Consider the following 27,564-nt stretch of genomic DNA (forward strand, 5'->3'; position numbering starts at 1 on the left):
AAGGGGGAAACATCTTTAAGGGCTGATTACACATGCAAATTAAAACATTATATATATGTTTTTTAACTGTATTCTTTCTGTTTGTGTATATTTTCAGGAAAAATAAAATAAAAACAAGAAAAGAAATAAAACCGAACGGAATGAAAAGCACACCTGCTCGGATAACATCTTTTATGGAAATAGGCCCTGATCCTTGTTGCTGGCTGAGCTGTATTACACATCGTCTGTGGGGTGGGATATGTAGGTGTAAACTTGGACGTTAACTTTTTAAAGCAGCTGAATGCTTGTGGCATTGGGTGTTGGCCTGCCTTGGGGTAGAAATTGGAGCAGCACTACTAATCAGTAGAAGTCAGCTTGTTACCAGAGCCAATATAGCATTTTGAAATATTTTGGAAAGAAACTTGAATTACTGTAAATAAGGGCTTTCGTTAGCTTCTATTTTCTGCTGTTGATACTATGTTTTATTGATCTATACTGAGATATGCTTTCTGGATGTTTTTCATCTTCTGTCATTACTGATGATTCTACATTGAACGCTCTAATGTGCAGATCTGTGTGTTTGAGCTCAAGGTTGAGAAATTTATGGAATTAAATATGATGCTTGCAGTAGTACAGACTGAGTTTCCAGGACAGAGTTTCCTTTTCTTCCTTTCTGGTCCTATGTGTCTCCCTTCTGAATGGCCACAAACTATGATTCTGTGAAAGGGTAAAAATAAGCAAAACCTATGTGTGTAGGCTTGCTAGGCATAGAAGAGGTTCATATCAGAAACATCTGAAATAGGTCATGTTTTCTCGTATTGGCATCCACGTAAAGACTGATCTAGTCAACAATAAGGTGCCTTTTCTTTCAAATGGAATGATAAAATAAAAGTAAAAATGCAATTAAAAAATTGATGATGGCCAGGAGGATAATCAAGAAATGTGATATCCATGAAGCAGTCAAAGAGTAGAAATTTCTGTTAAAAAGAAAGAAAAAAAAGGATTATCTTTTAAAAACAATGTATTTATACTTTTGGGTGCCTTTTGAAGACCTTCAGTCCCTGAGAGACTGAAGAAATCAGTCATGTACAGACAATTTTTCTTCAGGATTTTGTGTTTTGTGGAGGATTTTGTGTTTTGTGGGTGTGTGTGTTGTTTTCTAGGGGTTTTGTGTGTGTGTGTGTGTGTGTGTTTGTTTTTTGGTAGCTGTTCCCTGTAATAACTTTCTAAACTAAATAATACCCCTTAAAAAAAAAAAAAACAGCTGCAGGTAGCCAGCAGCCTCCATCCGGCGCGTGGGTCAGGAGGATGCCGCTGGAGTGGGCCGCCCTGTCAGCCTGTAACGCCGAGCCGCCCGGGCCGCTGCTGCTGTGCCCCAGGCAGCACACCCAACCCGGTGGTACCCCGTTTCCTGACGGTGCTCCGCATCAAAGGCGAGCCCCAGCTTTTCCAGTGCAAGCGGCCCGGACTCGGGACGGAGCTGGGTCGGCGGCTCGACCTCCCCACCAACAGCGGACCCTCCCGCGCCACAGGTTTTTAAAAAAAAAAAAACACATAGGTGCCCGGGCAATGTCAGCGCCCTGCCGGCCCGCGGCGGGCCGAGCCGTGCCGGGGCGGTGAGCCCTGGGGAGCCCCCGTCCCCCGCGAGCGCCCGCTGCGCGGCGGGGACCAACGGCCGCCGGGGACCAACGGCCGCCGGGGCCAGCGCGCGGCGTGGCGGCGGAGGGGTGGGGGGAGGAGGGAGGGGACCGGCGGGCAGGCGCTGGGCGCTCGCCTCACGCGTGACCGGGGATGAGGCGCCGGCCCCGGCCCCGGCCCCGCTACCTCTGCGTGTGACCGGGCAGCGCTGCGTGCGCCGCTCCTTCACGTGAGCGCCGCGACCTGGCCGCCGCGCTCCGCAAATAGCTCGGCGGGCGGATAAGAGGCAGGCAGAGCCAGCCCAGACTTTGTTCCCGGGCAGATGCCTTCGCCCGCTCAGCCAGCGCCGGTTTGTCTCTTGACTCTCTCGCGTTTTCTTTGCCCTTGACCGAAGCTTGCGGGCGGGCCGGGCTCGGCTTCCCCCCTCCTCCCCCCGCCCCGCGCTCCGGGGGGCGGTGAGCGTCGCCGCCGGGGCCCTGAGGGGCGGCGCGGGCGGCCGTTACCGCGGGCGACCGCGGTGCGCTGGCGGCGAGGGCGGCACGGGACCGTACCCGCCGGGCTGCCCCGGGCGCGTTTTCCCGTTGGGCTTTTCCCTCTTATTTCTTCGTTTTTTGGTTTCAGCTCATCGCCGGGTGAGTCTCCCGCGGGGTGGGGGGTGGGGGGTCACGGCGGCGGGGGGTGGGGTGCGGGGGGCGCGCGGAGGCCTCCGCCCTCCTCCCCCCTCCACAGGTTTCTCCCCGCGGAGCCAATAGCAGGCGGCCATTGTGGGAGGTGTGTGCCGCGACCTCACTTCCGGTACCTGTCACCCTGCCGCCCCGCGTCAGTCAGACTCGGGATTGGGGTACTTCTGCCCCCCCCTCCCTGCCCCGTTGGGGTGTGCGCGCTGGGCGGCCGCCGGCGGCGAGGGGGTGCGCCCGCGCTGGCCGCGGCGGTTGGCGCGGGCGAGCCGAGCCGAGCCGAGCCCTGCGCGCCTCCCGCGGCGGATTGCGGCCGGGGACGCGGCGGCGCCGACCCGACCCGGCCTGGCCCTGCCCTGCCCCGCTCCGCTCATGGGCCGCCGGCGTCTGCGGGCAGCAGCGCCGAGCCGCCTGCCCGCCGGCCGGCAGTAATGCACGGTATTAGCGTCGGCAGCGCAGAGCCTGCCTGCGTCCCTCGCTTGGGCTTCGGCGGGGAGGGGGCACGGGCAGTGGGAGCGGGGTCTCTGTCTCGCTAAAACGGCGGCAGTTGAGCTAACGACTTGGTCTTCCTTCCCTCCCCCCCCCCTTTTTTTTTTTTGGTCGTTGTGTTTTGAAACGTTCTGCAAACCCGTGGTGGCGGCGGTGGCAAAGGCGAGGAGAGAGAGTTAGCTGGTTTGGGGAGATGCTTTAGCCATTACTGTTGCTGCGCTCGGGCTTCACGCCTCCGCTTTGCCTGTGTGGGGAGCCGCGGTGGGAGGCGCCCCGAGGTCACAGGGGTTAAAGAACCAGCAGGAACCAGCCCTGGCAGAGGTTAGTGTTTATGGCTAAAGAGCAATCTGGGAAACTTTATGGGGAGACTTCAGGGTGTTGGGGGAAGGGGAAGAGAGAGAGGGAGAGAAAGAGAAGTCCTGTCTTTTAAAAAGTGCTTTTTTGCTGTTGCAGTATCTCCTGAACACAGCACATATAAATTGTCCTTACCTAGTTTGAGAAAGCAACATATGCGCCGGATGGAAGATAAGGTGTTTGGAGGTTATCCTTCAGACAGGTTGTGCTTTTACCATGCAATTGGCCGGATTTATCCTTGGACGGAGGAGTGGGTCAGTGGCAGCTCCCCCTAGATTTGTTTTTGTGGTTTGACAAGAAAAACGTGTTCTTGATTGTCCCTATAGGCCTGTCCACTTGTTTTCTGAAAGAGTGGAAAAGATAGCATTCACATAGAAATGGAAAGAAGTGTTAAAAGGTCTTGTTTTTAAGTTGGAAATGGCCTTGTCTATTCATATTAAGATTAGCCCCATCTCACTGGTGTGAGTAGCTATTTCTAAGCTCTCAAATGGAAGATGTGTGAGGACAGGATTATTTGAAATAATGATGTCTGACACTTCTGTGGCATTGGATGTCATAGAAGTACTGCACACATGAAGAAGTTGCATAAGTTTTGCTGGGAAGCAAAGGTTTCATCAACCTGTTCTTGTATTGTAGAACACGAACAAACTTTCTTATAAGTATCTAACACTAAATATCGGGCTGAAACTTGCTTTTTTTTTCCAGGCAGCAAAGTCAATCCTTTTCAAATTTTGAACCGCTATGTTAATACTGAGGATACCTGCTCTCATACTGAAACTGACAGCAGTGGTGGTTCCTGTGATGTGGTCACAAGTCCACTCAGAGCTAAACCAGTATCATAATTTTGTTATTTCCCGTGAGCTATCAAACAGCCTTTGGCTGCTAGTTACTTTTAATGGCAACTTTTTGGATTTAAGTAGCACAATGTATTTCGGAAGGATGAGTGTGTGAACTGACCTTATCAGACGTTTGTAGAACTGTGTAGACAGCAGGCTCTTTTTCTTTTTCCGTGTATGGAAGGAGCACTTGACATCGTCCAAAAAAAAGTTCTTATCAATCTCCTGATGCTTTATATTGAATCTCATCCTCTATAATCAAGTGGCCTAGGGAGTTTTGATTACCTATTATGATCTTGTACGTCATGAAAACTTGTATTTTTCTCCCTTGCATTTCAGTATTTCTTTGCTGTCATCTTTTTTTCTGTTTTTATCCCTCAAAAATGCAATCCCCTCAAAGGGAATAGTGAATTTTTAACCATGGAAAAAGTCGTTGCATTGCAGTTGTGATTTTGTATGGTTATGTTTTAAATATTACAACATATTTAAAAATTCAATATTTAAAATATTTTAAAATATTACAGAAGATGGTAATATCCTACAGCAGTGTAGGACACATGGCCTAAGATATTCATCTTGTTCCAGAAAATGGATTATAGTGCTCACTGTTGATCTGGGGTGGTCAAGGGGTCAAGGAGAACCTTTTTCTTTTTTTTTTTTTTTTTTTTTTTGTCTTTGCTCTAGCTTACCTGCTGAGATTTGAGTTTTGAGTTCTCTCAAATGAAATATTTGTTACAAGGGGAGGAAAAAAGAGAACTCCATAATTGTCTGTGAAGATAAATGAAGTTTTTATTTGGTTGTTTGTTTTAAAGAAGCCCTCTAAAGTATGTGAAAGTAAAATCTCTACCTTTGGGGTGTGAATGGCACTTAAAGGCCTGTTGCAAAGACACCTTGTGGATATGCATGTGTGCAGCAGAAACCGTAGCTGCTCTAACAGTTTGTCCACATGAATACTTGGATGGTTTTGAGAATGCTCTTTGAGTAAAAGTATTTGCTTTATAACAGCTAATTAGGAGAATACCACAAGACTTTGACTAAAATGGTGTTAACTGAGTGCTTTTGATTTATTCTAATACGGAGAAAAAAGATCAGAATGATATCAGGGTGTACCAGTTAGAGCCTCCATTTAGCTAGATGTCAGAGTAGTCCCGCTGTAAAAGCGTTATATTAATAAATTGATTTAAAAAATAACATTAGCTCAAATGAAATAATAGTATATTTTTCTGAAAAAGCGTCAAGAAATATGAAAAAGTATTACCATACATGTTTTAATATAGAGTGGGAAGCTTTGGGAAATTTTTACTCACTCAATTTATTTATTTTTAAGAAAGAATGTCAGCAGCTTTTTATTTATGAAGAGCCACGTGTTAACACCAATGTGCACATGACATGGAAGGGGTACAGATTATGGAAACCAACTTCTACTTCAACCTTGCAGGAGGCTGCATGAAGTGGTAAGTAAATATGTGGATTGAGAGCTATCTTGGCATGGGTTTTTTTGGACAGCTAGAGAAGAAAAACATTTGAGGAAGAATTTCTGTAAAGAGTGGTTATGTTTCCTTGTCAACTGACAAGGAAAGAAATGTGAGCAACTAGTACGGACAAATATTTGATAAATGGAAGGTAACAGCACAGTCTGGAGAACAGAGTAATTTTTCCATATGTTCTGATAGTTACTGCTGTGTTGTACTTTTAAACAGAAGGAAGTTGTGTGAAGGCATTACTCAGTAGAATTCTGAATTCTTAATGTTTTAGAAGTAGAGTGCTCAGTATCTCACAGGACAAGGTGTGTAAAATTAAATATTAAACAACTTTTTATGAAGTAGAGTGCTGATATTTCCTGAATGAAAAATTACTTGTCCTGTAAGATTAGACGCTCAGTCATCACTATACTCAAAATACACTTAATAGATTGAGAGATTCTAGTTTAATATTTGACTTGTTTTATAAAACATGAAATGGATATGAAGCACATTGTTATGTGACCAGATTGCATGTGGCGTTGAGATGTTGCCAAATCTGATTCTGCTTCCTCATACCAGTTCTAATAGTTTCTGCTTATGAAACAATATTTATTTATAAATGCTTTGCATGTGTCTTTAAATATATAGGAAGTATAATTGCTGTATTCAGTGGAGAACTTCTTATACATGGATTAATACAAATTATAAAATATAATTCACAGGCAGTCTATTTCTGATTTAGGCTTAGGTTGTTACATGACTGGTTTGTGTGGTTTTTTTCCTTATGTTTTAAAATACACTAAGCATGAGAAGTAGATACTTTTTTTTTTTTTTTTTTAACTTTGCAGCTTTAAAATTGAGGGTTAACGAAGAGAAGAATATAGTGAAAAAAGTATGTCTAAATGTCTAAATTTATTGAGTTCCAGTTATCTTATACCTGTGGAAACGCTTAACAGTGCAAAATAAATTTGCAAGAATTTGGCAAAATACCTCTCCTTTCTAGAAATGCTGATAACTTGATCTCTTTTTTTTTTAATTGGTAAATTATAAGATCATTCAATTAATCCTTCCAAGTAGTAAAAGAAACTCATTCAAAAATGTGTCTGCCTTTAGGAACTTAAAGTAATTACTTGGCAGTTAGCAGCTGCTGAAGTTGTAAGGTCCTCTGGTATTTGGTTTCAGCCAGCTGAAATACACATGAAAGCCAGTGAGTGCAGTATTTTATATTTTCAGTTTGTTGATAAGTATGTAAAAAAAGAGCTGCTGTTTGATGTGCAGATGAACTACTGGTAGATTAACTTCTTACTCATCAAAGACTGTATAAAATCCTGGTGGTGAGAGCATTTACTGTTGTAAATGGTGCTTATAGTTTGATGTAATTAGTGTTTTGCATGGAAAAATGATATTGCAATCTGTTCTAAAATTATTTAGACTAATATAAAAATAGATTATTTGAAACTATTCTGCTGCCTGTGATTAAGGTTTTGAGGCAGGGCTTACTGTCTTTTTGGATATGTGTATGCATCTAGCACTATGATGTTGTCTCAGTGAGTTCTAATACCTGCCTGCAGAGTTGTATTGCAATTCGTTTTTCTGTGTAACACAGGCACAGATAACAGTCCCTACATGCCTTTTTGGTTTTGTTTTTTTAAAATAATTCTCTGTCTTATGGAAGTGGTTAATATAACAATTTGCTGAAGAAAACGCTCAACTTAAAACCAGAAGGTGAATTTGCATGGTAAGAAGAACTTTTGTCTGTTAGCAAAACTTATTTGGAAGCAAAGACTTGAGTTACTGTTGACATTTCCTGGTCTCCTGTTAGTGTTACTGCTTCAACAAGAATGTTAAGTACATGGCATTGGAGTCACAGTGCAGGCTTGTATTAAACAAAACAAATCCCTCTCGCATCTTTATTCTGCGCGGATGAAGAATGTTCCCTAGACTAGTTAGGCTGAAAAATATAACATGGAACCGTATGGATTTAGGGAGGGTGGGAAGGAGAGGAGAGAGGAGGAATGGGCATTGTGTCAAAAGAGAGTGTATTTGGAGACTCTTGGATTTATTATCGGGCGGTGCTTGATAGCGTCTTGACAATAGAGCTGATGGGTGCTCCTTTAAAAGGATCCACTAATTCACCCGCTCTGAAGTTTTTAAAAAAAGCCCACAGGTCATAGTGGATATTGTGGGCTTTTTGACAATTTTAGGGGGACATTACAGGCAATGTACATTGCTAGCATTAAAATTATGTTTATAATGGAGGCTAGAACTACGTTCTTGATGAAAGTTAGTAGTTTTAAGAATAATTTTAAAAAATAACTAGCTCAGATGCAAAATACTGGACACTAAAATTATGTCAGTGAAGTTGGACATGCCTAAATGCAAGTTTCCAAATTTTCTTCCTTAATGTGCAGGTAAATATTCAGTTTTGCAGAAGTGTGCTGAATTATTAGGATTTCTTGGGTGTGCTTTTAGTCTATGCAGTATGTTGTGTGGATGCAGCTTCACTAGAAGAGAGCTGTGTAAACAGGAGACTTGTCAGTGGTTTTAGACAAGGTTGTTGGCAATTTTGCTCTGTGACTTATGTTGTCATGTTATATGCGTACAAAACTTTAAAATGGTGTAGTGCATATACTCATATTCCACATATGGCCCACAGAGAACACATAAGAAATTTGAACTAGTTTTTACTTCTAAAATTATTTTTTTAAAATAATTATATGCAACTCAGGACAAAAGGCTGCTGCGTACAGATGAGCAGGTCAGACTGACTAGAAATAAGTCAGGTAGCAGCTTTTGAAAACCTGTAGCTGAGAGACAAGAGTAATTCCTGGCATATGGTACTGCTTTTGGAAAAAGCAGCAGGTGTACATTTTGTATATTGTATTTCCATAGAGATGTGACTGTACATAAATAGGCCAATATTTTCAAAAAGCTGTCAAACGTTCAGCTTCTAAAAGTATATTTTGGGCGTCTAATTTTTCAGCATACTCATCTACCATAATTCTAGCTATGGGGAGTTGCATTTTCTCAAGAGAGTAAGTCCTGTGGAAATTTAATACTAATTATCCTTTAAGCATGTAGACCAGTTTACAACTATCACTGTCTTCTACCTGGGTTAAATGATATTAATTAATATATATATATATATAATTTTTATAATATAATAACATATGTAATTATATAAGATATATTTAATGTAATGTATATATTATGTATAATTAATATATATAGACATAAAAACATAGAATAGGGTGTCCCGTCTCTGTTTTATATCTGATAGCCCTGCAGACAGGAGGCTTACAGTGGGAGGTGTGGTTACACGGTGTGGGCTGAGCTGATTTAGCAACTGTTGTTAGAGATCAGTCAGTCATGCTCTCTCTTCATGCTTCTTTCTCTTGCTACCAGCCGTGCTGTCCCATCCTTTCTTTGTGCTGGCCCCGTAGCGAGTCAGTTCAGCTAACTCTGACTATTTATATTTTTCTGTGTTCCGTTTCTTCCAGTTTAATGAGCTGAATTGTCTCACTGACGCCATGTCTATTCTGGGGAATATAATAGGGACTGTTCTCTGGACCTGGAACAAAATGGCAAGATGCAACTTGCTTCCGCATACCTAACTGTCTTCCTCCTGAAACAAAGTGGTTGCGTTCGAACTACCAGTTGAGAGGCGTTCATTGCTTTGTATGTGCTGTCCCCTTAACCATGCCTGGGTATTTCTCTGGGAGAGTCCTAGCCGATATGGGCCAAAATGATGTCAGAGAGCATGTTAACAGTATGGCTTAAGCCTGGACTCTGGCCCTGTCTTATTTACTATTACACATGTGGCCGGAGAGGTCAGGCAAGTATGAGAGCCAGTGCAAGGATAGGATTGGAGCTGTGAAGCTGGAAGTGAAGAAGGGAGAAAGGCACAGGACTGATGATGTCAGGGAGCTATGAAAGGGATATCCTTTTGATGGCAGGGAGCTATTAGATTACTTAAGCTGGCTTGTTTAACTGTACCTGTAACGTAACTTCAGTTTGCATCCAACAACTTTTATTGGCTCTGCAAAGGGCTGTGAGTGCTGCATCCCTGTAACTGCTTCTCCAAAGTCTGATTCAATCAGCTAAAAAGTCTTACAAAGTGAAATAAAACTGCTATATGAAAGTATGTGTGTGTCTCTTAAAAGAACATTTCTCTTCCTGGCTGTTTCAATAATCTATTTTTTTTTTTAACCTTTCTGTGCTTCAGTTGCTTCACCAGTTTAAAAATAGCAGTGAGGGAGAGCAGCAATGGCAATACTATTGTTAATACAGAGCTATTAAACCACTAAGTAGACACCCTTCATTCATATGAAGGACCAGCAGACAGCTTAGATGTCAGGAAAATAATTGATTATATTTTGACATTTTTGATCGTGCAGGGGTGTGAGGCTTGTGGTCTCGATACTGCAGCGAATGACCTGATTTAGAACTGTGAAGTCATATGTCCCAAGTATATCCTCTATCTGACATGTCAGTAACTTGGAAGTACAAGTACTTCATGTCTATTTGCCAAAAAATGTAGATTCATTACATTCGTGCCTGTTGCCAAGACTCCACTCAGCAATGTTAATTCAGTGTAAACTTTTTTTGTGTGTGTGAGATACATTTGTCATGAGGAAAAACTTATGATAAGAATTTCTCTGTTACTGGAACAAAACTGAAAACCTTTTCCTTTAATAAACAAAAATTAAGAAAGAACTTTTTATCATGTTCCGCTCTGCATACTCTGAGTTGTAGCATGTCATTAAATCGAAGTTAGTTTATTTTGAGTAGTTTTTTTCAATGTAATAGCTGAGCCTGTATTAAAAAAAAAAAAAAACTGTGAAGGAATGAGCAGAATTATAATACACTGAAGAATAAGCAAACCAAGCAGCTTCCAGGTGTTATTTGTAGAAGACATTAGAGGTTATCCACTGGCAGAAGAGCATGAAAGCTAGCACATTGAGATTACCTCAGTTAATTTTCAAAAAGACACTTGCAAAAGCAACCGAACGGAAGGGGCCTTAATGTAGAGTATCTTCTCTGAAGGTCAATATCTTTAATACAATATAAAACTTACTAAGCTGAATTTAGGTTATCAAATATGTCTTGCTAGTATGGCTAGGCAAGGGAATGAAGTTTGTCAGTGGAATAAAACCACAGAAAATACACAGTGGTGTCCTTCTCTGCTAGAGAAGGCAAATTCAGGCTTCTTGAATCTCTTCCAGAAACAGATATAAATTCCACTGTGGCTTTTCAAATAGTGAATAATCATGGTCTGTTATGTTTGGTGGTGAATCATGCAAGGGGTTGCAGATGTGCAGCTGTGCAGATACTAGAGAAGTTGAGATAGAAGACTAGAGCACCCGAGGGGATGAAGGAGATGATTTGAGGATGGGTTGGCATAGTTTATGAAAGAGAGGAATAAGACAGCTGAAAGAGTATTGAAGCTAAGAGTGCTGGGGTAAAGCAGAAACTGAAACTTGAGATTTGGGGGTGGGGAGAAGGCTGGAGCCTGAAAAGGAGATAGACTTTAGGCAAAAAGATTTTTTTGTTGATCTCTGAAGCAAAAGTGGCAGTTAGATATCGAAGTAAGCAGCTTTCTGTCCCAAGCCAAAAAAAGAAGGGACTGAACTTAAATGGAGGTTTAAGCTGTAAATGAAGAGGAAACTGAGAGGCTTCATATTCCTTTTAAGGAATGCAGATCATAAGTAGAGGAGCTACTGCGGTAGCAGGTATAGATGCGGAGCTGTGGTTTTTGATGTCGATTGTTTCAAGCTGGGGCCCTGTAATGAAATTGGGGGTCGCAAAACTGGGGAGTTGCCAAGTGGCTGAGTTGTGTCTGACTTGATATTCTATGTTCTAGAAAGGGGGAACTGCAAAGCCTGGTTGTGGTTGAAAGGCAGGTAACATTGAATTAAAACTTTAAATGATCTTATTGATAAATAGGTGATCTTAATGTGAAAAGCTGAGCGATGGTTTGGACGTTTTAGCATGTTGGTTTAAATAATCTATTGCATCTTTTTGTTTTTCTTGGGATTTTTTTTCTCTTTTGAGATAAAAAGCATCCTTCCAAAGCAAAAACTCCTTGCTTTATTCAAGAAGAATGTTGTCACTAGGACGGCTGTAAGAGCTAGCATTTTTGCCTACAGGTCAGAAGTCCTCAACCAAAGTGAATATTTAACCACTATTCTAAGGATAGACAATTATCTTTTTCCTAATAAAGTACATGATTAGGAGTCCAAGGGATGGACCTAGGAAAACTGTAGAACGCTTAAAGTACTAATGTAACTTCAGGTATCCAGTGTACTCTTTATTTTACAAACCTTGGCAAATATAAAACAAATTCTAAAAGCCAACTGAACAGAAGGAGGAGGAAGATTCCGGGCTTGTCTGGGAGGAAAGTTATGCTCCTAAACTACTATACCAAAAGCTGTATCCTTTCAGGATTATTTTCTCATCTCCTTTAGTCTACTTACCCAAGAAAATTGGGTATATGCAGTACTGTCTGCTGCCTTCTCCATTCGAATAACTTTGAACCTACTGGCAAGTCTTGCCAAAACTGAGTAATGCAAAGGCGTTATAGTCCTATATTTTTTCATGAAAGTGGGTAACTGGAAAGAAGAAAGGAACATGTTATTGACCCTGCTGAGGAAATGACACAATGTGAAGTCAGCAATTATCTCTTGTGTTTGGCCTGTCAATTGCCAATCAGCATAGAAGCACTAGCAAGCCAGTTGCGACATGCAACTCTGGACTAGCTACAGCATGTGTTTGCTGTTTGCCTAGTCAGTAGTTCAGGGACACTGTGTGGGGAGAGTGAACTAGAAGTATTGTGAGCAAGGGAAGGATCAAGGAGGCACGATATGAAGACATGGGGTGACAACAGTATGAAAGTTTTTTTTTGTCCTGGAGTGCATATCAAGAGAAATTAAAGTTTTTATTTTTTCTCACAGAAGTTGTCGTTATTCCAGTGTTTTAATACTGCTAATAGTAAATACCAGTATGAGTTCTACTTTTGACTCTTGTGTGGTGTCGTAAGTTAATGCTCTCAGGCTTGTCTCATGTTGTTTAAACTCACAGTTATCTACAACATCAGAAATCTCATTACCAGTTAACAAAATAACTCAAAACTACTTGATATCCATAAAATTCATTAGATTACATTGCAGAATGAGGCCAGGTATTAGGTTGTGTTCAGCTGGCAAGTATTTTTGTCACAGGAATGTTCCTTTGCTCTGTTGAGAGTAAGCAGGGTTGAAATGACACGGGAATAAGAAGTACGTTCACAGAACAAAAGATTAGTTAAGCATTTCTCGGCCTTCATTTTGGTGTAATTTAAAGTTCAGGCATGTATTTTGATTTTATAACAAAGCAAGAATTCTTAGTTCTTAGAGTACGTTACTACCAGTCCTGTCAATAAGAAATGTCTGATTAGCAATATATACCAATTGCTATTGTGTATAAGTGTCTGTGGAGGCACAACAAAAGAAATTCAATGTCCTAGTTTATAGGAACACATTTAAGGTATATATGAGCCCTAAGGAGTTTCAGGATATTACTGCAGTTTTGATAAAGTGCTTCTCATTGAGGAATTATTGAGGATCTTACTTACCTCTGTAAATTAGTGGCAATTTTTTTTTTTTTTTAATAAATACAGACTGTCTAAAATCTCATGTTTGTTAGTAGAGTTGTTAGACAGTTTTGCTTGTAACAGTTGTTATGTTCTGGATAGGACAGTTAAGTGGTTTTTTTTTTTTTTTTTTTTTCACCAAGCACAAGAACAACTAAAATTTCTGAGGTATAGAGGTTTATGTAACAGTACAGTCAATATTTTAATGGAAAATAGCCAAGTATTTTGCCTGGCACTGCCTCTGTACGTATTAAATTATAATTTTAATTGACATTTTAGATGTGCAGATGGCTTTAATTTGTTAGCCTCTGAAGTTTATTTTGACCATATGCAGTGAAAATGTACTCTGCAGGAGACTTAGCAAGGGGCTTACATTTTATTTACTTCAAAATTGATTATATTGGAGGTAATCATTTAGTCACCACACTAAAATGCAATTTGTATTTGCCTTTTACCCTCGGATATCTTTATTATTCAGCAAATGAAGTCTCTAGAGTATCAGGGCATGGTTAGAAAATTGTTGGGAAGTTACTTTGTATAATCTGAAATGCAGTACTCTGTGTGTAAGGAAACAATTGCAACATTTCTATTTAGTCTCCAGCATCTGTTTCCAAGCGAGCACCATGTTAGGACAGATGTGTAGGCTGTTTGTAAATGCTGGATATGTAGGAATTGGCTTTGACTCAACCTCTAAAACTTTCAGATAATATTTGTAGAAGAAACATGATGATAGTTGCGAATATCTAATATGTGCACACCGTTCGTAAGACATACTGCTTGGGCTTTGGTTTTTGTTTTTTGGTTTTTTTTCTCTCTCTTGATTTTGAGCGTACCTTGCAGCCAGATATAGCTTCAATCTCAGATACTGACCTGACTGCTGGGGCTCTGATTTCTCAAGTTGAGGTATTCTTAGTTGTTCATCAATTCAAAACCTTGGCTTAGGTAATTGGCTTGACAAACGTTTGTATGATATTGCGAAATGTAGAAAAATATTAAGCTATTAGATGACTTCCCAATAAATGGATAAGTAGTTTTGGGACAGATGGGGGAAGTAAGAGAGCTTTAAGTTCATTAACATGGTAATAAAAATATACCACATACTCAGATGACACATTTGTTTGAACGTGACCTTGGATCTTGGATCAAATAGCAAATACATACATGTCATGTTTGTCTGAATGTGACCTTGCCTTGGATCAAATATCAATCATAAATCAAATCCTAGATTTTAATGTACACATAAAGAAAATGACCTTTTAAATGATGCATCAGATCTTCTGTTCTCAATAGTTCTGGTCTTCACATGAAAGCCTTCAGCAAACAGAAGGAGCATCTGTGTGCAAAACACTGTAAATTATTTAAGCTTCACTGCCTAAAAGATGTTCTCATGAATGATTTAGAATCTGTAAATTCTGAAGCATGAATTGCTAGGGCTGCTATGGTTAACATGTGTAGTCATTTGGATCTGGCTGTAAGCATGGAATGTTTTGAGTGGAATAGAACAGTGACCTGAACAGATACGGCCATTGAAACAGCATGAGATAAAGGGCAAAAACTGGAGGTTGGTTGGAGAGGGAAAGAAAAAGGCAGTGTGTGTTGCAAGCATGAAGGTATATGTATCAGTGAATAGCTGGTTTTTTATTATTTATTTATTTCTTATTATTAGAAACTGTGGTGAGCTGTAAGTAGTGCATATGGAACTGAATCTGAACTTGAGAGAGAACACATGGCAGAGAACACTGAGTACACTATACCATAGTGGTTACTGAGTGATGTTATCATGATTTAGTTTCTTGCGGGGAAAAAAATCCTATTGTTTGAATCTCTTATTAATAAATTATACTGACTTCACTGTAAGTGCATCAGAACTGCCGGATATTATTAACTCTCATAGGGATGTTTGTTTTATATACATTAATAACTAATGTGATAATTGAATAAACTTCCCTCGTGCTATTGTGCAGGCATTCCTTTTCTTATTGAAATGTCATAATGTTAATTATAGTATGCTTATTCTATAGTATTAAGCATGTAGTCAATTCTCAACCATGTGTCAGAGCTTGTTTTTTGTGTTTTGTTTTGTTTTGTTTTTTAGGGTTTTTTCCCCCCTCTATAAAAGTGGAACCAGACATAGGATAAATGGAGAAAGGAAAAAATTTACAAGTTACCAGTTCTTCAGAATTTCTAGGCATCTTGACAAGAAAAGTCCAAGCAACAACTAAAGACTTTTCCACAAATTTTTCCACTTAAGAAATTGACAGTGCCTGTTGTAGAGTCAGGAATCTTCCAGTGATCAGACTGGCCTAAGCAGCAGAAACTACACTGTAGTGTTTAAAAAAAAAAAAAAAAAAGGCTTTTTGAAGAAAACAGTAAAGTGGAGAGCAGTGTTGGCTGCCAGTAATCCTAATGCAATATTCTATAGTCTGTTGACTAATACTGAGTAATACTATCTGAAGTCTTGACTAGTTTCTTGTAAGAATTTAAAAGATTCAGCAGACTAGGTAAAAGAGAGATTTAAAAGCTTTATATACATAGAGCTCCTTCTGCCATATAGCTCCTCTGATATAAGTTTCCATTCAGATCTCATGAAAATTAAAATGAAAGTCAGACTTTCCTATCCCCAGTTACAAAAAACACTTAAGTATTCACCTTTTAGATGTGAAAGCTCACACTTGTGGGGGTGAAGGAAGCAATAAAAAACATCTGAACGTCATACTGATATTCTATAAAACAATGCAAATGAATATATTTGAGCTTGATGTCAGTTCAAACAACAGCCCCATCTCTATTCTTTATGGAAGTAAGCAAGGAAAAATTGTCTTTTCTTTGTATCAGAAGGACCTTGGTACAAGTTTGTATAATGTTATGTTTGATGCATCTAATGTCCATTTATGTGGAAGAAAGTAAGCATGATTTCAGATAGACCTGTAAGCCTTATCTCTTGTGCCTGGAGGCAGAGGCTGCAAAACCTTTTATAGTCCCTTGCTGATGAAGTCAAATCTGGCTTCTGTTGTTCTAAGGGTTAGTGGCTAATTCAAAGACAGGCTTGAGGTCTCATCATAACTGATAACCTAGAACTGTGGTATTTCTCTGCATCTTCAATCAAGATCTGTCTGCTGGGCTTTTAGTTAACTGGAGATTAACTAGTCTAATATTACAGATGGAATACAGATTTCCTGTGAAATATATTTTCTGGTCTAATATAAAATCAGTTTAAGTCTTATGTATGTAAATGTAAAATATTCTCAGCCAAGTCCCTAGTTATCAAGTTCTTGAGCAGTTTGCTGAATTAAAAGTTTCCTGTTGGAAAGCTGTTTGATAGTAGCACATTGGTATACTCTGCTAAGCAGCTGAAGTCTTTCTCTGAGCTAGATTACACCTCTCCGCTTGAGTTTCCAGCACTGGTAACTTTATTTTTGGAGCATGTTGCTTCAGCTCAGAGAAAATGCCTGTGTCTTCTGTGTCCTGCATTCCAGTTTTCTAGGTGAGTTTTGCTATTTGAAGGACAGAAGCCACAAATAGTTGTGGGATGTGCGTGAGCAGCCCAGCCTATATGAAAGGTGCATGGCCATGTCAAAAGGTGATACTGCTTAATCTAATATGAAGGCCGTCTGGTCTGTAGAGGAGTTTTCAGTTCTCATTAGAGCCTTAAGTGGCAAGGCTGCTTTCCTTCAGGCAACTGATATGCCTAGTATAGAAGCCTAGACAGTTAATACAATCATTTGATTCTTCAGAGGGGATTCAGTCTGTGCATATACATTTCTTTCTTAGCAGAGCAGCACAGGTATTTCTCTCCCCAGCTGCTTATTTCTGCTCCCTCCATTGAGCCAGCGCAAATATTTGCATGGCTTTGCAGTGAACTGGGTCAGAGAAGTGATCTTGCTACAAATTTATAATCATGGCCTCAGGGAGCAATCAGGGCTCTGGAAAGTTCATTGACTTCTTCTCAACTCAAACATGTAAGTGAGGTGCTTGACAGTAGGAGAGATGAATCCTCTTATGTCTGTTTACTGAAAGTTAATTTCTGCTCTGTTACTATTTTTCTCCATTAGTAATTGCTTTTCTTGTGTGAAAATGAGAGGATGTGATATTTTGGAGAATTAGTTCAATTATCTCCTGAATAGCTTTGCTACTGTTCTGTTATTAGCTGCTGCTTAAACAGTATTCTTGACAAAATAAGTGATTTTTGTCAGTATTTAGAATATAAAGAATGTTTTACATAGCTGAAAGAAAACATCAGAGAAAATAATGTATATATAATCATGACAGTATAGACAGCAACTAAGTAGTTTTAAAGAAACAATGTTGCATTTAAAAAGGGGGATGAATGGCCCTGTTCCAAGACATTATCTTTCTTCCGTATATTCTAGGCAATGAGACTCTACTTCAGACAGTCAGGACCCATGAATTAGCTTCTACCCTGTGCCACTAAATCTTGGAAAGAAGCTACAGGGAGATGCCAACAGGGATTGAAGCTGGCTCAGGAACTACAAAGTAGTTGATCAGTGGCTGTCATAGATTATGTCATTGTCCTCTAATGTTTTTTCAGTTTGTCATTCCCCCTGCTCCTTGCCTTTTTCCGGTCTTTTTCTCTCTCTCTGTGTAAGGTCTGTAAGTATTTTTAAATATGAGCAGATTTAGCCAGTCATTTCAATAAATTCTGGGGGCTAAATTGTTATTATGTGTCATTGTATATCCTGAAATTATAAGCAATTTGAAGTTCTTTTTCTTATGGAGGTCTGATAGCATTTTATATTGTAATCCAAGAGGACTTTGAATTTGTCGCCTTTAACTATTTGGGTTTTTTAATAATTATATAGGTTTAGGTTTTAGATTTTTGATCAGGGAGATCCTAACTTTTAAACAGAGGTTCCTAGATCCTTAAATTTCTGTTAATATAGATTCTGCACAGTAACTGCTTTGCACTTAAATATTGTGTAAGGAATCCTGTATGTTTAGTATAGCTACCTCCTCTTTGATAACCCCAGTTTGTCTTCTGTACACACACAGTTTGTATCCTGCTTTTATGTTACACTGTTGGTAATACTCTTCTTGCCACATTACAGGTTGTGTTAGTACGGTTACTTTGATATCTCCTTACATGTACTCTTTAAAAATTTACCTAAGAAAAGTATAATTTTGTAGCTTTGACATGTAAATGACATTTAATAATTGTATTAATAGTTTCCATATTTTTCAAAGTAAAAATATCTGAATAACTAACAAAATACTGACATCATAAGAACTGAGATTTAAGTTGAACAAGTAAGTTTAACTTAATGCTGAATATCATGCACCTTGCATGGTACAAGAGTTTTTAGCAACTTTGTTATACCTCTCTATATATCTGGAAAATATCTGCTCTGCATATGTCACAAAGTAAACTTGATTTTAAAATCTCAGTGTTTTGCCTAAATAAACCATGTTGGCCTTACCGTTAAACTTTCTTGTACTCCTGGTGGGCTAATAGGAGTTAGAGGTGCCACAGTTCCCGGATAATTGTATATGCTCCTGCCAGTCTGACAGAGTACATCTAGTTGAATAGTATTTCTGCTTAGTATAATATACAGTCTCTTACTATTGTACTGTGCACATCTGGTCAGTCATTAATCAGCACTGCTCTTGTGTGTATCTTCTTATTGTTAACTTATTTGTACAGCACATATATTCATTTGTTGTAGTCCTGTCTAAAAACTGCTTGCTTACGGTGTTGGATAATTACTTGTATGGAAAAGTTGATAAAAACAATTGTTAATTTTCAGTAAGAAAATCTTGCCTTTCCTCTGTCTTTTTGGATCATGTCTTTTAAAATCCAACAGGACAGAAAATTCTGGGACCAAAGAAATGACTGCTGTCTGGCTCAGTAAGTTCTTCTGGGGTTTGGATTAGTATAAAAATAAGGGAATATTTCCGTATTCTTTTTACCACTTTTAATATCAATCAGCAAAATATCTGCGGTGTCAGAACTGTACCAACTATTCCCATGTAAGACTAGAAGCGTGTTGTCTTTGCAACTACTGATACAATTAGAGAAGTGTGTTGCAGGGAGGAGAGTAAATCTCATTCTGGTCCCCCCCTTACCCTGACCAAGTAGACACAAGTTACCTCTGTGACCTGTCTTTTTCCTTCAAGAAACCCTCCAGTGCTCCTCCAATTTTGCAAGTACTTATGAATCAGAGAAGGAGGATTCGCTTCTGGTTTTTCTTAGTCAAGGAATATTCCTCCTTTTTGATCAACTGATAAATTTTTTTTTTCCTGCTGCAGACTAATATCAACCAGATTGTCCTGCAAGCTGTGTAATTCTGTTTCTGTTGAGTGCACTGTCCAGTTATAAGGGCGAAGATGTAGAGAAAAAAGAACAGTGTGCAGTATGTATGTATGTTTTATAATAGTGCCTTAAAATGAGGAAGTATAATCAAGGTTGCATAAGCTTTGTCATTACTTAACTTTTAAGAGCTTAACTTTGCAATTTTAGTATTATTTTTCAAAATTAGCCTATGTGAATTCTGATTCCTTTTAAAGGTAAGGATGCTTACTAGTTGCATATAGTATCTTAGAGTGAAGCTGTATAAAGGAAAACAAAGAAATTTTTTTTTCTGTTTTTGTGCAGCTGGCAGCTTTGAGGAAAAGAGATGGCTTACAAAAAATGTTTAATTTCATCCATAGTAAATTATCTTATAAACTTCTGAATACTCTGTTTTACAAACGTAACGCTTTGTAAAATGTAAAATATTACTGGTTTGGAAGGTTACAAAGCATAAAAATCATACCAGATGTCAGAGGATAGAGGAGAAAACCTACCTCCTCTCCCAAATGGGAGCCTGTACTTCATATTTTAGCTGCCAACTTTTTCTTGTTTTCACTTGATGATTTTATGTGTTAAAGCAGGATATTGGAAATATCCTGTAGCTTCTGTATTATATTCAGGCTCTTCTTATTCATCTCAGTTTTCTAAAAGTATCTATTGTACCCACTAGTTTTAAATGTTCTGTCTTCAGCTACAACATTTGCAAAGTGACCTAGAGGTAATGAATATTTCAACTTTAACCTTGATATTTGCAAGCAAGCCCTTTACACAATCAATTTGTTTATGCAGTAAATCCAGACTTTGTCACTGCTTCTCAGAGACCTTTGCATCTCGAAGACCTGCCTCCCAACATGGGTTATCCGTAGCGTGGCAAATGTGGAAGGGCCATCTCAGGGGTTTAATCTCGCACCATCCCTTTCCAAAAATGAAACAAAGAACTGATTGCTGCATAATTAGGTGTTTTTCTTTCATACTCTGACTGTGATTTCTTTAAAATCTGCCTTAAGTATATAGGCGAATTACCCATTGAGTATTTGTGGTGTGGTGGTGGTAAAGGGGGCTTCTTCCAAAAACTGACGTACTTCAGAGATCACAAACTCTAATAGAGCTCCAGTAAAATCTGTTTATCCTTGAAACCATAATTATATGAAATTGTGTTCTAATTTGTCTATGTATTCTCTTGTTTTCAGTTCACTCTGTGTGTGCGATGTGTGTAGGGGGAGGGGTTTTGGATGCTAGGATGTTGTATGGGAACCTGAGAGAAAATCATCTGCCAGCGTCTTTGTGACATAGGATTTTTCTGAAGTCTTAAGAGTAAGAAGATAAGTTGACTTGTACAGATGTTTCAGTGTTTGAGTCATCCACATCTACTGTTGAAATATTTAAAACTCATAAAGCTTTTTTTTAAGCAAAATACTACTTGAGAACATTATTAAGTGAGCTTTATACTTGGTACATTTTTTTATTTACAAGCTTTATTTTCATACAAGCACAAATTAGAATATCAATGCGTAGTAAATGAAACCTGCCAATGACAATACTGTGAAGAGAGAAGGTAAAGGGTTTATTGCGCGGATGCTGGATGTTTTAGTGTAAGTTTTTCTGTGCTTCTGAAGAATGAAATTAAAATAAAAGGAAATAATGAAATAATACCTTAAATGAAATATGAAATAAAAGCAAATGAAGAAAATCAGTAATGAAAATAATTAGTATCCTTATTGTGACAGTCTTCAAAAATAGCTATTGAATCACTGTACTTGCTAATTTAGCTAGTTAACCATTGACCTGAGCCGTAATGGTTAACCAGCTGCAATTTACTAGTAGCATTTGAAAGTACAGAAGGGTACATAATTTAATAGTTAAAACAATAAGCACTTCATTTATATTTCACTAGCTATTACATTGCTCTTATATAAATTCAGCTGCAAAGACTGGTGAATTTTAAATATTTACTGTAAATGTGAAAAATGATGCAATTTGGACAATAAGGGCTGTGCCGCTGAAAAAGCTGCGGCCGTGTTCAGAGTTCAGCTATCAAGCTTTTACTTTGCTTTCTTGTTAAATAATGCTTATCTTATTTAAAGATAAACTTCAGTGTTCACTTAGTCTTGTAAAAATATTTGTGCTGAACTAAGAAGTCATACTTACAGAGATGTATATCGTTCAACAGAGAACTTAAAGTAACATTTGGCTAGAGGGAGCCTAGTGCCTCCTGGAACTTCCTCAGCTGCTATACCAAGGCAGAGTGCTCTTCCCACGTGTTTGAAGAGCAGTATAATGTTTCTGTGCTATGGCCGACCTTTTTAAGGCTAAGACAGCTTTGTGATGAACACCCTTGAAGAGCAGTGCTGATCGTATTCTTGGCCATTCATTTCTTTCTTTCTTGTTGATGACTCACTGGGGAGACAAATTTGGTAGCCTCCTTTGGAGTTGCCAGAGAACAGTTGCTGTTTTTCTCAGTTGCTGTTACAAGAAAGATTCAAGACAAGGTTTCATTATTCCTTTCCCTAATCACAAAATAGCCATATCATGGCGATAGCAATTTAACTTTGTTTTCACACATGAAATACATAGAAATGCTTTCTCTAACTGCAGTAACGATGCTGAAGTTTTATCTAGGGAAAAAAAAGGTGCATAATATGGTGCTGGAAACCCCTGCTTTGGACTCTGTAGTTACTAAGGTAACTATAGAGTGAGGTAACTATAGTTTCAGGTGTAACTGAGCTGGTTCATGGTGTCTCAACAGACAAATTGTACAAAGACATCCAGGATTAAAAGTATTAGCAGAGGACATCAGATGATGTTAACCTGGAATACTTGCAGTTGATTCTTTCTCACTTTTCTGGTGAAATTAGTGTTTTTTAATGCACTCTGCATCTGCAAAGTTATTCTGCATCTTGGGTCTTTATGAGATTGGAAACATTGTTCTGAATATGTGCTGACAGTTTAGCAATAAAATCTTCATCAGATAATTTACAGTTTTCCTTTGGTGTATGACCATGCATTCCTAAAACATTAGGCTAATTAATTACTTTGTAAAGTAGAGGCTTTGTTTTAGAGTCCTTATTTCTGTTTTTTTTTATATATATATTATTTCTGTTTGTTTTTTCCTGCAGTAACTGTGGTCATGAAAGTTACAGTCATCTTAAAATTTAAATTGTACGTCTTCCGGCAGTCTTGTGAGTATCAAATCTAGATATTTCTTAATATTTTGGCAGGTGACAAGTCAGTAGGATTTGCAAGAGAAACAAAGGTGGTTCTTGGAGGCAGGATAGCTGTTGAATTTTAAAAGAAAATGACAATTGGAACTGATTTCACTAAAATCCAGTAGTTTCAAATTATGGAAATTGTGTATTGTCTGTAACTGATTGCAATTACACTTCAGTATTCTACTTGAAAAAAGTTATTTTGGTTTAGTTTTCCAGTATAATGTTTTGTATTGCTTGGACACTCTTAAAAGAAAACTGCACTACCCTTTCAACTCAACCTTTCAGAAAGGCTTTCACTTGAAAACCCTCAAATTGCTGAGAAGTGCTGCAACTTTTACACAGTGTCCCAACTAGTATTTAATATATCAAAATGGATAGTTAAATTAAACTGTTATCTTTTAAATAGAACCAAGCTGTGTATAGTGATAGAGGAGAAATGTGACACGTCCAAGCAAAATCAATAACAGCTCGTCTGTAATTGGTATCACAAATTATGGGTAAATTCCTGTTCTTAGTTTTCTGGGCATTATTTGCTACACCATATGCTACAGAACACATTTTCATTTTACATTTTTTCTTTGCTCATGATTTGGCTTTTTTAAAATGATGTAACCACAAGATACTGATTCAAAAGGGATGTGATATTGTTATTTCAAAATTCCTCTGTACTTCTTTACTCAACCTGACAACAGTTGAAATAAAGTGGATTTTGCCAAAAAGAGGTAATCAATAGATAATCCTTTCCAGGAAGGTCCTCTTTATAGTCAAATGATTTCCCCTTTTCTAGTTAAAACTGTCCTATTTCCAAGAAATCAGGCACACAAATTTTTACTAGGGATCCCTGTAGTACGTGGTGATAAGCCAGTAATAGTGACAATATCAGTCTTTTTCCTACTCAATAAGGGAGAGTGGAATTCTATCTTGTTTTGATTTATAACACCAGATATTTAGAAATGTGATTCCTAAAACATGTGATTCCTTTCAATTTTCTGACTTCAGAATGGCTCATGTTCTTCGACTTAGTTTTAACAGTTGAAATAAAATGAACCTTCTGAAAACTTCGTCCCCTCGGCTATATTGGACAGATCCGGAAATCTTTAGTGTTTTACTTGCATAAAGAACTCCATTTCAGTGTGTGAACCAAATAAATGAGCAGAAAATGGATTTTGCTGTGTATTTTTGTCTGCTAATCCTTTAGCTCTCTTCATCCAGGTACATGATAAGCCATTACACTGGGGAAAAATCTGTATCTTTGCTATATAGTGGTATTTGGGTTGGGGAAAAAAATGCTACAAGCTAAACACTATAACAGTAGATTGCAGGAAAAAGAACCTAACTAGACAACATTTCAGGAAACTTTTTTTTTTTCTTCCATGAACCTGAACATAGTTATCCAATGTGAATATTGTTATCTTTCTTTCACAGAGAGGTAGACTGGCACATAGAACTGTAATAAATTGCTCAAGGTCATATATAACATATTACTTGTTTTGTTCTAATCATCAGACATGAATCCAAGTTGAATCTCTCCTTATACCTGAAGGATTAAAATGTTGATGGGTATTCTAACAGGGTATACTACTACAGTCACCTAGTACCTCAAATAAAAAGTTGGGTAATCTAAAAATCAAAAGGGAATTTTGACAAAGCCAGTATTTTAAATAACGTTGGCCGACCAGTGCTAAGAAAGATGCAAGCTGCTGGATAGTTGTAGTAGTAGCAACATTCTGCAGTACATTTAATTTCTTAACTGATGAGTCAACAAAAGAAAAGTTAAAATTTGTGAAATGAAATACGTACTTTCTAAGGAATCTGTGCCTTTATTCAAAGTTGATGAGACCAGTGGCTTCTTTTGAGGGCAACTTGAAAAACCAATTTCATTGTAGGAAATAAATTAAAACCAGCTCTAAGAATTACAGATATACTGGATTGCATACAATGGAGCACTCTTGTTGAAAGTGCACGTTCATTAACCTGAGTAGGTCAAAAAGTTTTTATTTGGCCCGCTTCCATAAGGATTATAGTATAAGGCAGCATTTTGTTCTCTGCAGTGTCATAAGACCTGTTGAACAAATTTAAGAGATGAACAGAGGAACCAATCAACATCTTTAACGCTCTTTAGCTAAAGTGAGAGAAAGACTAACAAAGGAGGTATACATGTTGATATTTGTTATTTTTCTATCAATTTTGGTGAGAAGTGCATCATGTCTGCTGTAGAAACATGATTTATCACTTTTAAAAGTAGAGGAGAGAATCTACAAATTAATCTTGTCATAGCATTTCTTCATATTGAAATATTTTGTGGACTTTTTTTTTCTGCCCTGTCAATGCTTCATATTTTAAAAAGTTTCTGGAACAACGGAATACTGTATAGTATTTCACTCTGAGTTTAAAATTCGCGTATTTGATATAATGTGTGTAACTGATACAAATGTAACAAATTATGAATTTATTCTGATATTGTAAGTAGAGGTTTTTCTTTTATTTCTTTCAACAGTGTAAAGAAGCTTAACTGACAGCTCTACTTGACCAAAATGGTGGACACTGAAAACCAGCTTTATCCGCTTACTCCGTTGGAGGAGGATGATATAGGCAGTCCTTTGTCTGGAGAGTTCCTACAAGATATGGAGAATATTCAAGACATCTCTCAGTCTCTAGGTGATGATAGCTCTGGAGCTTTAAGTTTGACAGAGTTCCAATCATTGGGAAATGGTCCAGGATCTGATGGATCAGTTATAACAGGTAAGAGAGTTTTTGATTATATTAAAACTGTATATTTTTATATATATGTGTGTGTGTGTATATATATACACACATAATGATGGCAGAAAAAATTTTAATGTGGTAATCATTGTTTATAAATAAATGGCACTACAAATATATGAGCTGATTATAGTTTGGTCTTAAAATATTTAAGGTTAGAGTTAATTTATGAGGCAAACGTTACTGAAAAATGATTGATGTGTAAAGTTGCTGTTTTTAAATTGTCAGTAGTATCAAAGTAACTCTCTTTTCAAAGTAACTCTTAAACCTCACTAGCAAAGAAGATGTATTTTTAGAAATACTGTAAAACACAATATTACAATACAAATTTTCCTCAATTTTTAAAATTTCTTCAAATTGCATGTTTGAAATGTATTGTGAAGTATTTACTGAAAATATATTTGTAATCTAACCCCTAAAAAGCTAACCTAGAATTCTAGTACGTTTTAAGGTACTGATGCTTTTACTATGATGATTCCCTCCCCCCCCACCCCCACCCCTCAAAAATAGCATTATTCAACTAACAGTTTCTACTTTGGTTAAAGTAACTCATCTGAGACTGCTCATGCATTACATGGTCATTAGTCAAAAGATCTCTGACTGCATGAGCTTTTGTGTGAGAGATTACAGTGGAAATCACTGAAAACTTACAGGACACCACAGTAATGTCAGTTTCTCACTGAAATGGCGGTTTCACAAACCTTTCAGTAGTGGAGCTGATTTAAGCTGTTTGTGATTGATTTTTTTCTGGTCTTTTTTTTTTTTTTTTAAACACAATAAATCAGTTCTTAGATTTATACCTCATAGAAACCGCACTGATGCAGTTGAGAAGTGCCACTGTATTACAGTGGTTAGAATGAACAGTGTGAGTTTTGAAGGGAGAGGGAGAGCTGCATTTTGGCACTGTTGTCCAAAGAAATGATGTAAAAAATATCGTTTGAGTCCCTCTCACTGAAATCTTTCGCGTTAGAGGTAGGCCTTACGCAGGAAAAGTTTAGATGGACTGGGTTTTTAATGTCTTTCCAAGTCATGGGATTTTAATTGTTATTTGTGTGTTTAAGTCTTGTGATATTTGGATCAGTTTCTAGTGTTACATTCTTATTCTGAGTATTCAGTGTTCCTTGGAAAAAGTTCTAGTTTTGCTTGTAGAGGAGATGGAAAATGTGAACAAATTCCATAAGGCAAGTAAAAAGAAATGGAAATCATAGTTTAAAGAAATCCTGGGTTTTAGGCTGTTCCTTGGTTATTCTGATGCCTGTGGGCTTGGCAGCGCTGGCAATGCAGACTTTCAGAGTTTTATGCCAAGGTTTTTTCCAACATAATACTTGCTGACCTACATTAATGAATGTTTCTTAATCTTTCTGTTAAAATAACACACCCATTAATTTGCTAAAGTCTTGTGGTGCAAGTTACAAGATGTAAGATGAAAGAAATTCTGGCCTCAGAAAATATTTTCCTCAAGCAAGGTGGAAATACTAATTGAAATAACTAAAATTGGAATGTGTTAGTTTCGTAACACTTTCATCTAGTAGTAAAATGTCTGGACAGCTTATTTCATTGTACAACTGTCCAGAAATGTTTTTCCCATTATACTCAAAAGGTAAAATAGCTGAGCAAGACATGTATTGCTAAGTTAACTTAGAAACAGATGCTCGTCTTATCTACCTTTTAATATCTGTTTAGTATTTTTCTGGTTATGAAGAAGCATGCTTTCACTTCTTTGAGAAAAAGGCCTGTTTAGAAAGAGAAGTGCTGTAGCTCCCTTTTTAGACGTCAGTTTAGATCATCATTTAAACCCATGAGTAGCTCTTCTGAAGTTGCTGGGATTTTTAAGTGTATCTTCAAGTGCTGGACTAACTCAGCATTGAGCTAGGAATATCTCTCTTATCATACCATAGCAATAGATCTGATTCTGAACACTACAGCATGAGAGATGGAAGATGTAATGGTAAGATGAGCTGTTAGTAACTTTTTTGGAAAGAGTGAGCAACAGTTAGAATAGATACGGTGATACAAACCTGAAGACGTGGGATTTCTTTTTGGTTTGGTTTTTTCTTTTTGGGTTTTTTTTTTTTTCACTATTTGCCTGGAGCAGGAAATACATGGTGAGTATTGCATTTCAGTTTCAAATGTTGTGTTATTCTTGAACTAGTGAAGACAGCATATGTGCTTTTTTATAGTTAGGAAAAACTTCCTTGATTTAAATGAAAAATCATTTC

At 38.1% G+C, this 27,564-nt stretch overlaps 1 protein-coding gene across 50 annotated transcripts in view; it reads left to right on the forward strand.

Annotated features, from left to right (window-relative positions):
* The first annotated feature begins 1,261 nt into the window (after positions 1–1,261).
* PPARA (peroxisome proliferator activated receptor alpha) overlaps positions 1,262–27,564 on the forward strand; it is a 39,520-nt gene continuing 13,217 nt past the window's right edge. For 3 of the 50 annotated variants that reach the window (XM_068952475.1, XM_068952672.1, XM_068952784.1), the window contains exons 1-4: positions 2,079–2,249; positions 5,305–5,427; positions 22,490–22,552; positions 25,080–25,324. In XM_068952475.1, the coding sequence (XP_068808576.1) occupies positions 25,117–25,324 (208 nt within the window). In that variant the 5' untranslated portion in view covers positions 2,079–2,249; positions 5,305–5,427; positions 22,490–22,552; positions 25,080–25,116. Of the gene's footprint in view, positions 1,512–1,708; positions 1,967–2,059; positions 2,459–2,542; positions 2,733–2,945; positions 3,105–5,300; positions 5,428–17,436; positions 18,930–19,330; positions 19,439–22,489; positions 22,553–23,581; positions 23,795–25,079; positions 25,325–27,564 lie in introns of those variants that run through there. The other 47 variants (XM_068952439.1, XM_068952725.1, XM_068952492.1 and 44 more) reach the window with 43 other exon arrangements.

Source organism: Struthio camelus, chromosome 1, assembly GCF_040807025.1.
Source record: "Struthio camelus isolate bStrCam1 chromosome 1, bStrCam1.hap1, whole genome shotgun sequence".
In the NCBI taxonomy this organism is placed as follows: domain Eukaryota; kingdom Metazoa; phylum Chordata; class Aves; order Struthioniformes; family Struthionidae; genus Struthio; species Struthio camelus.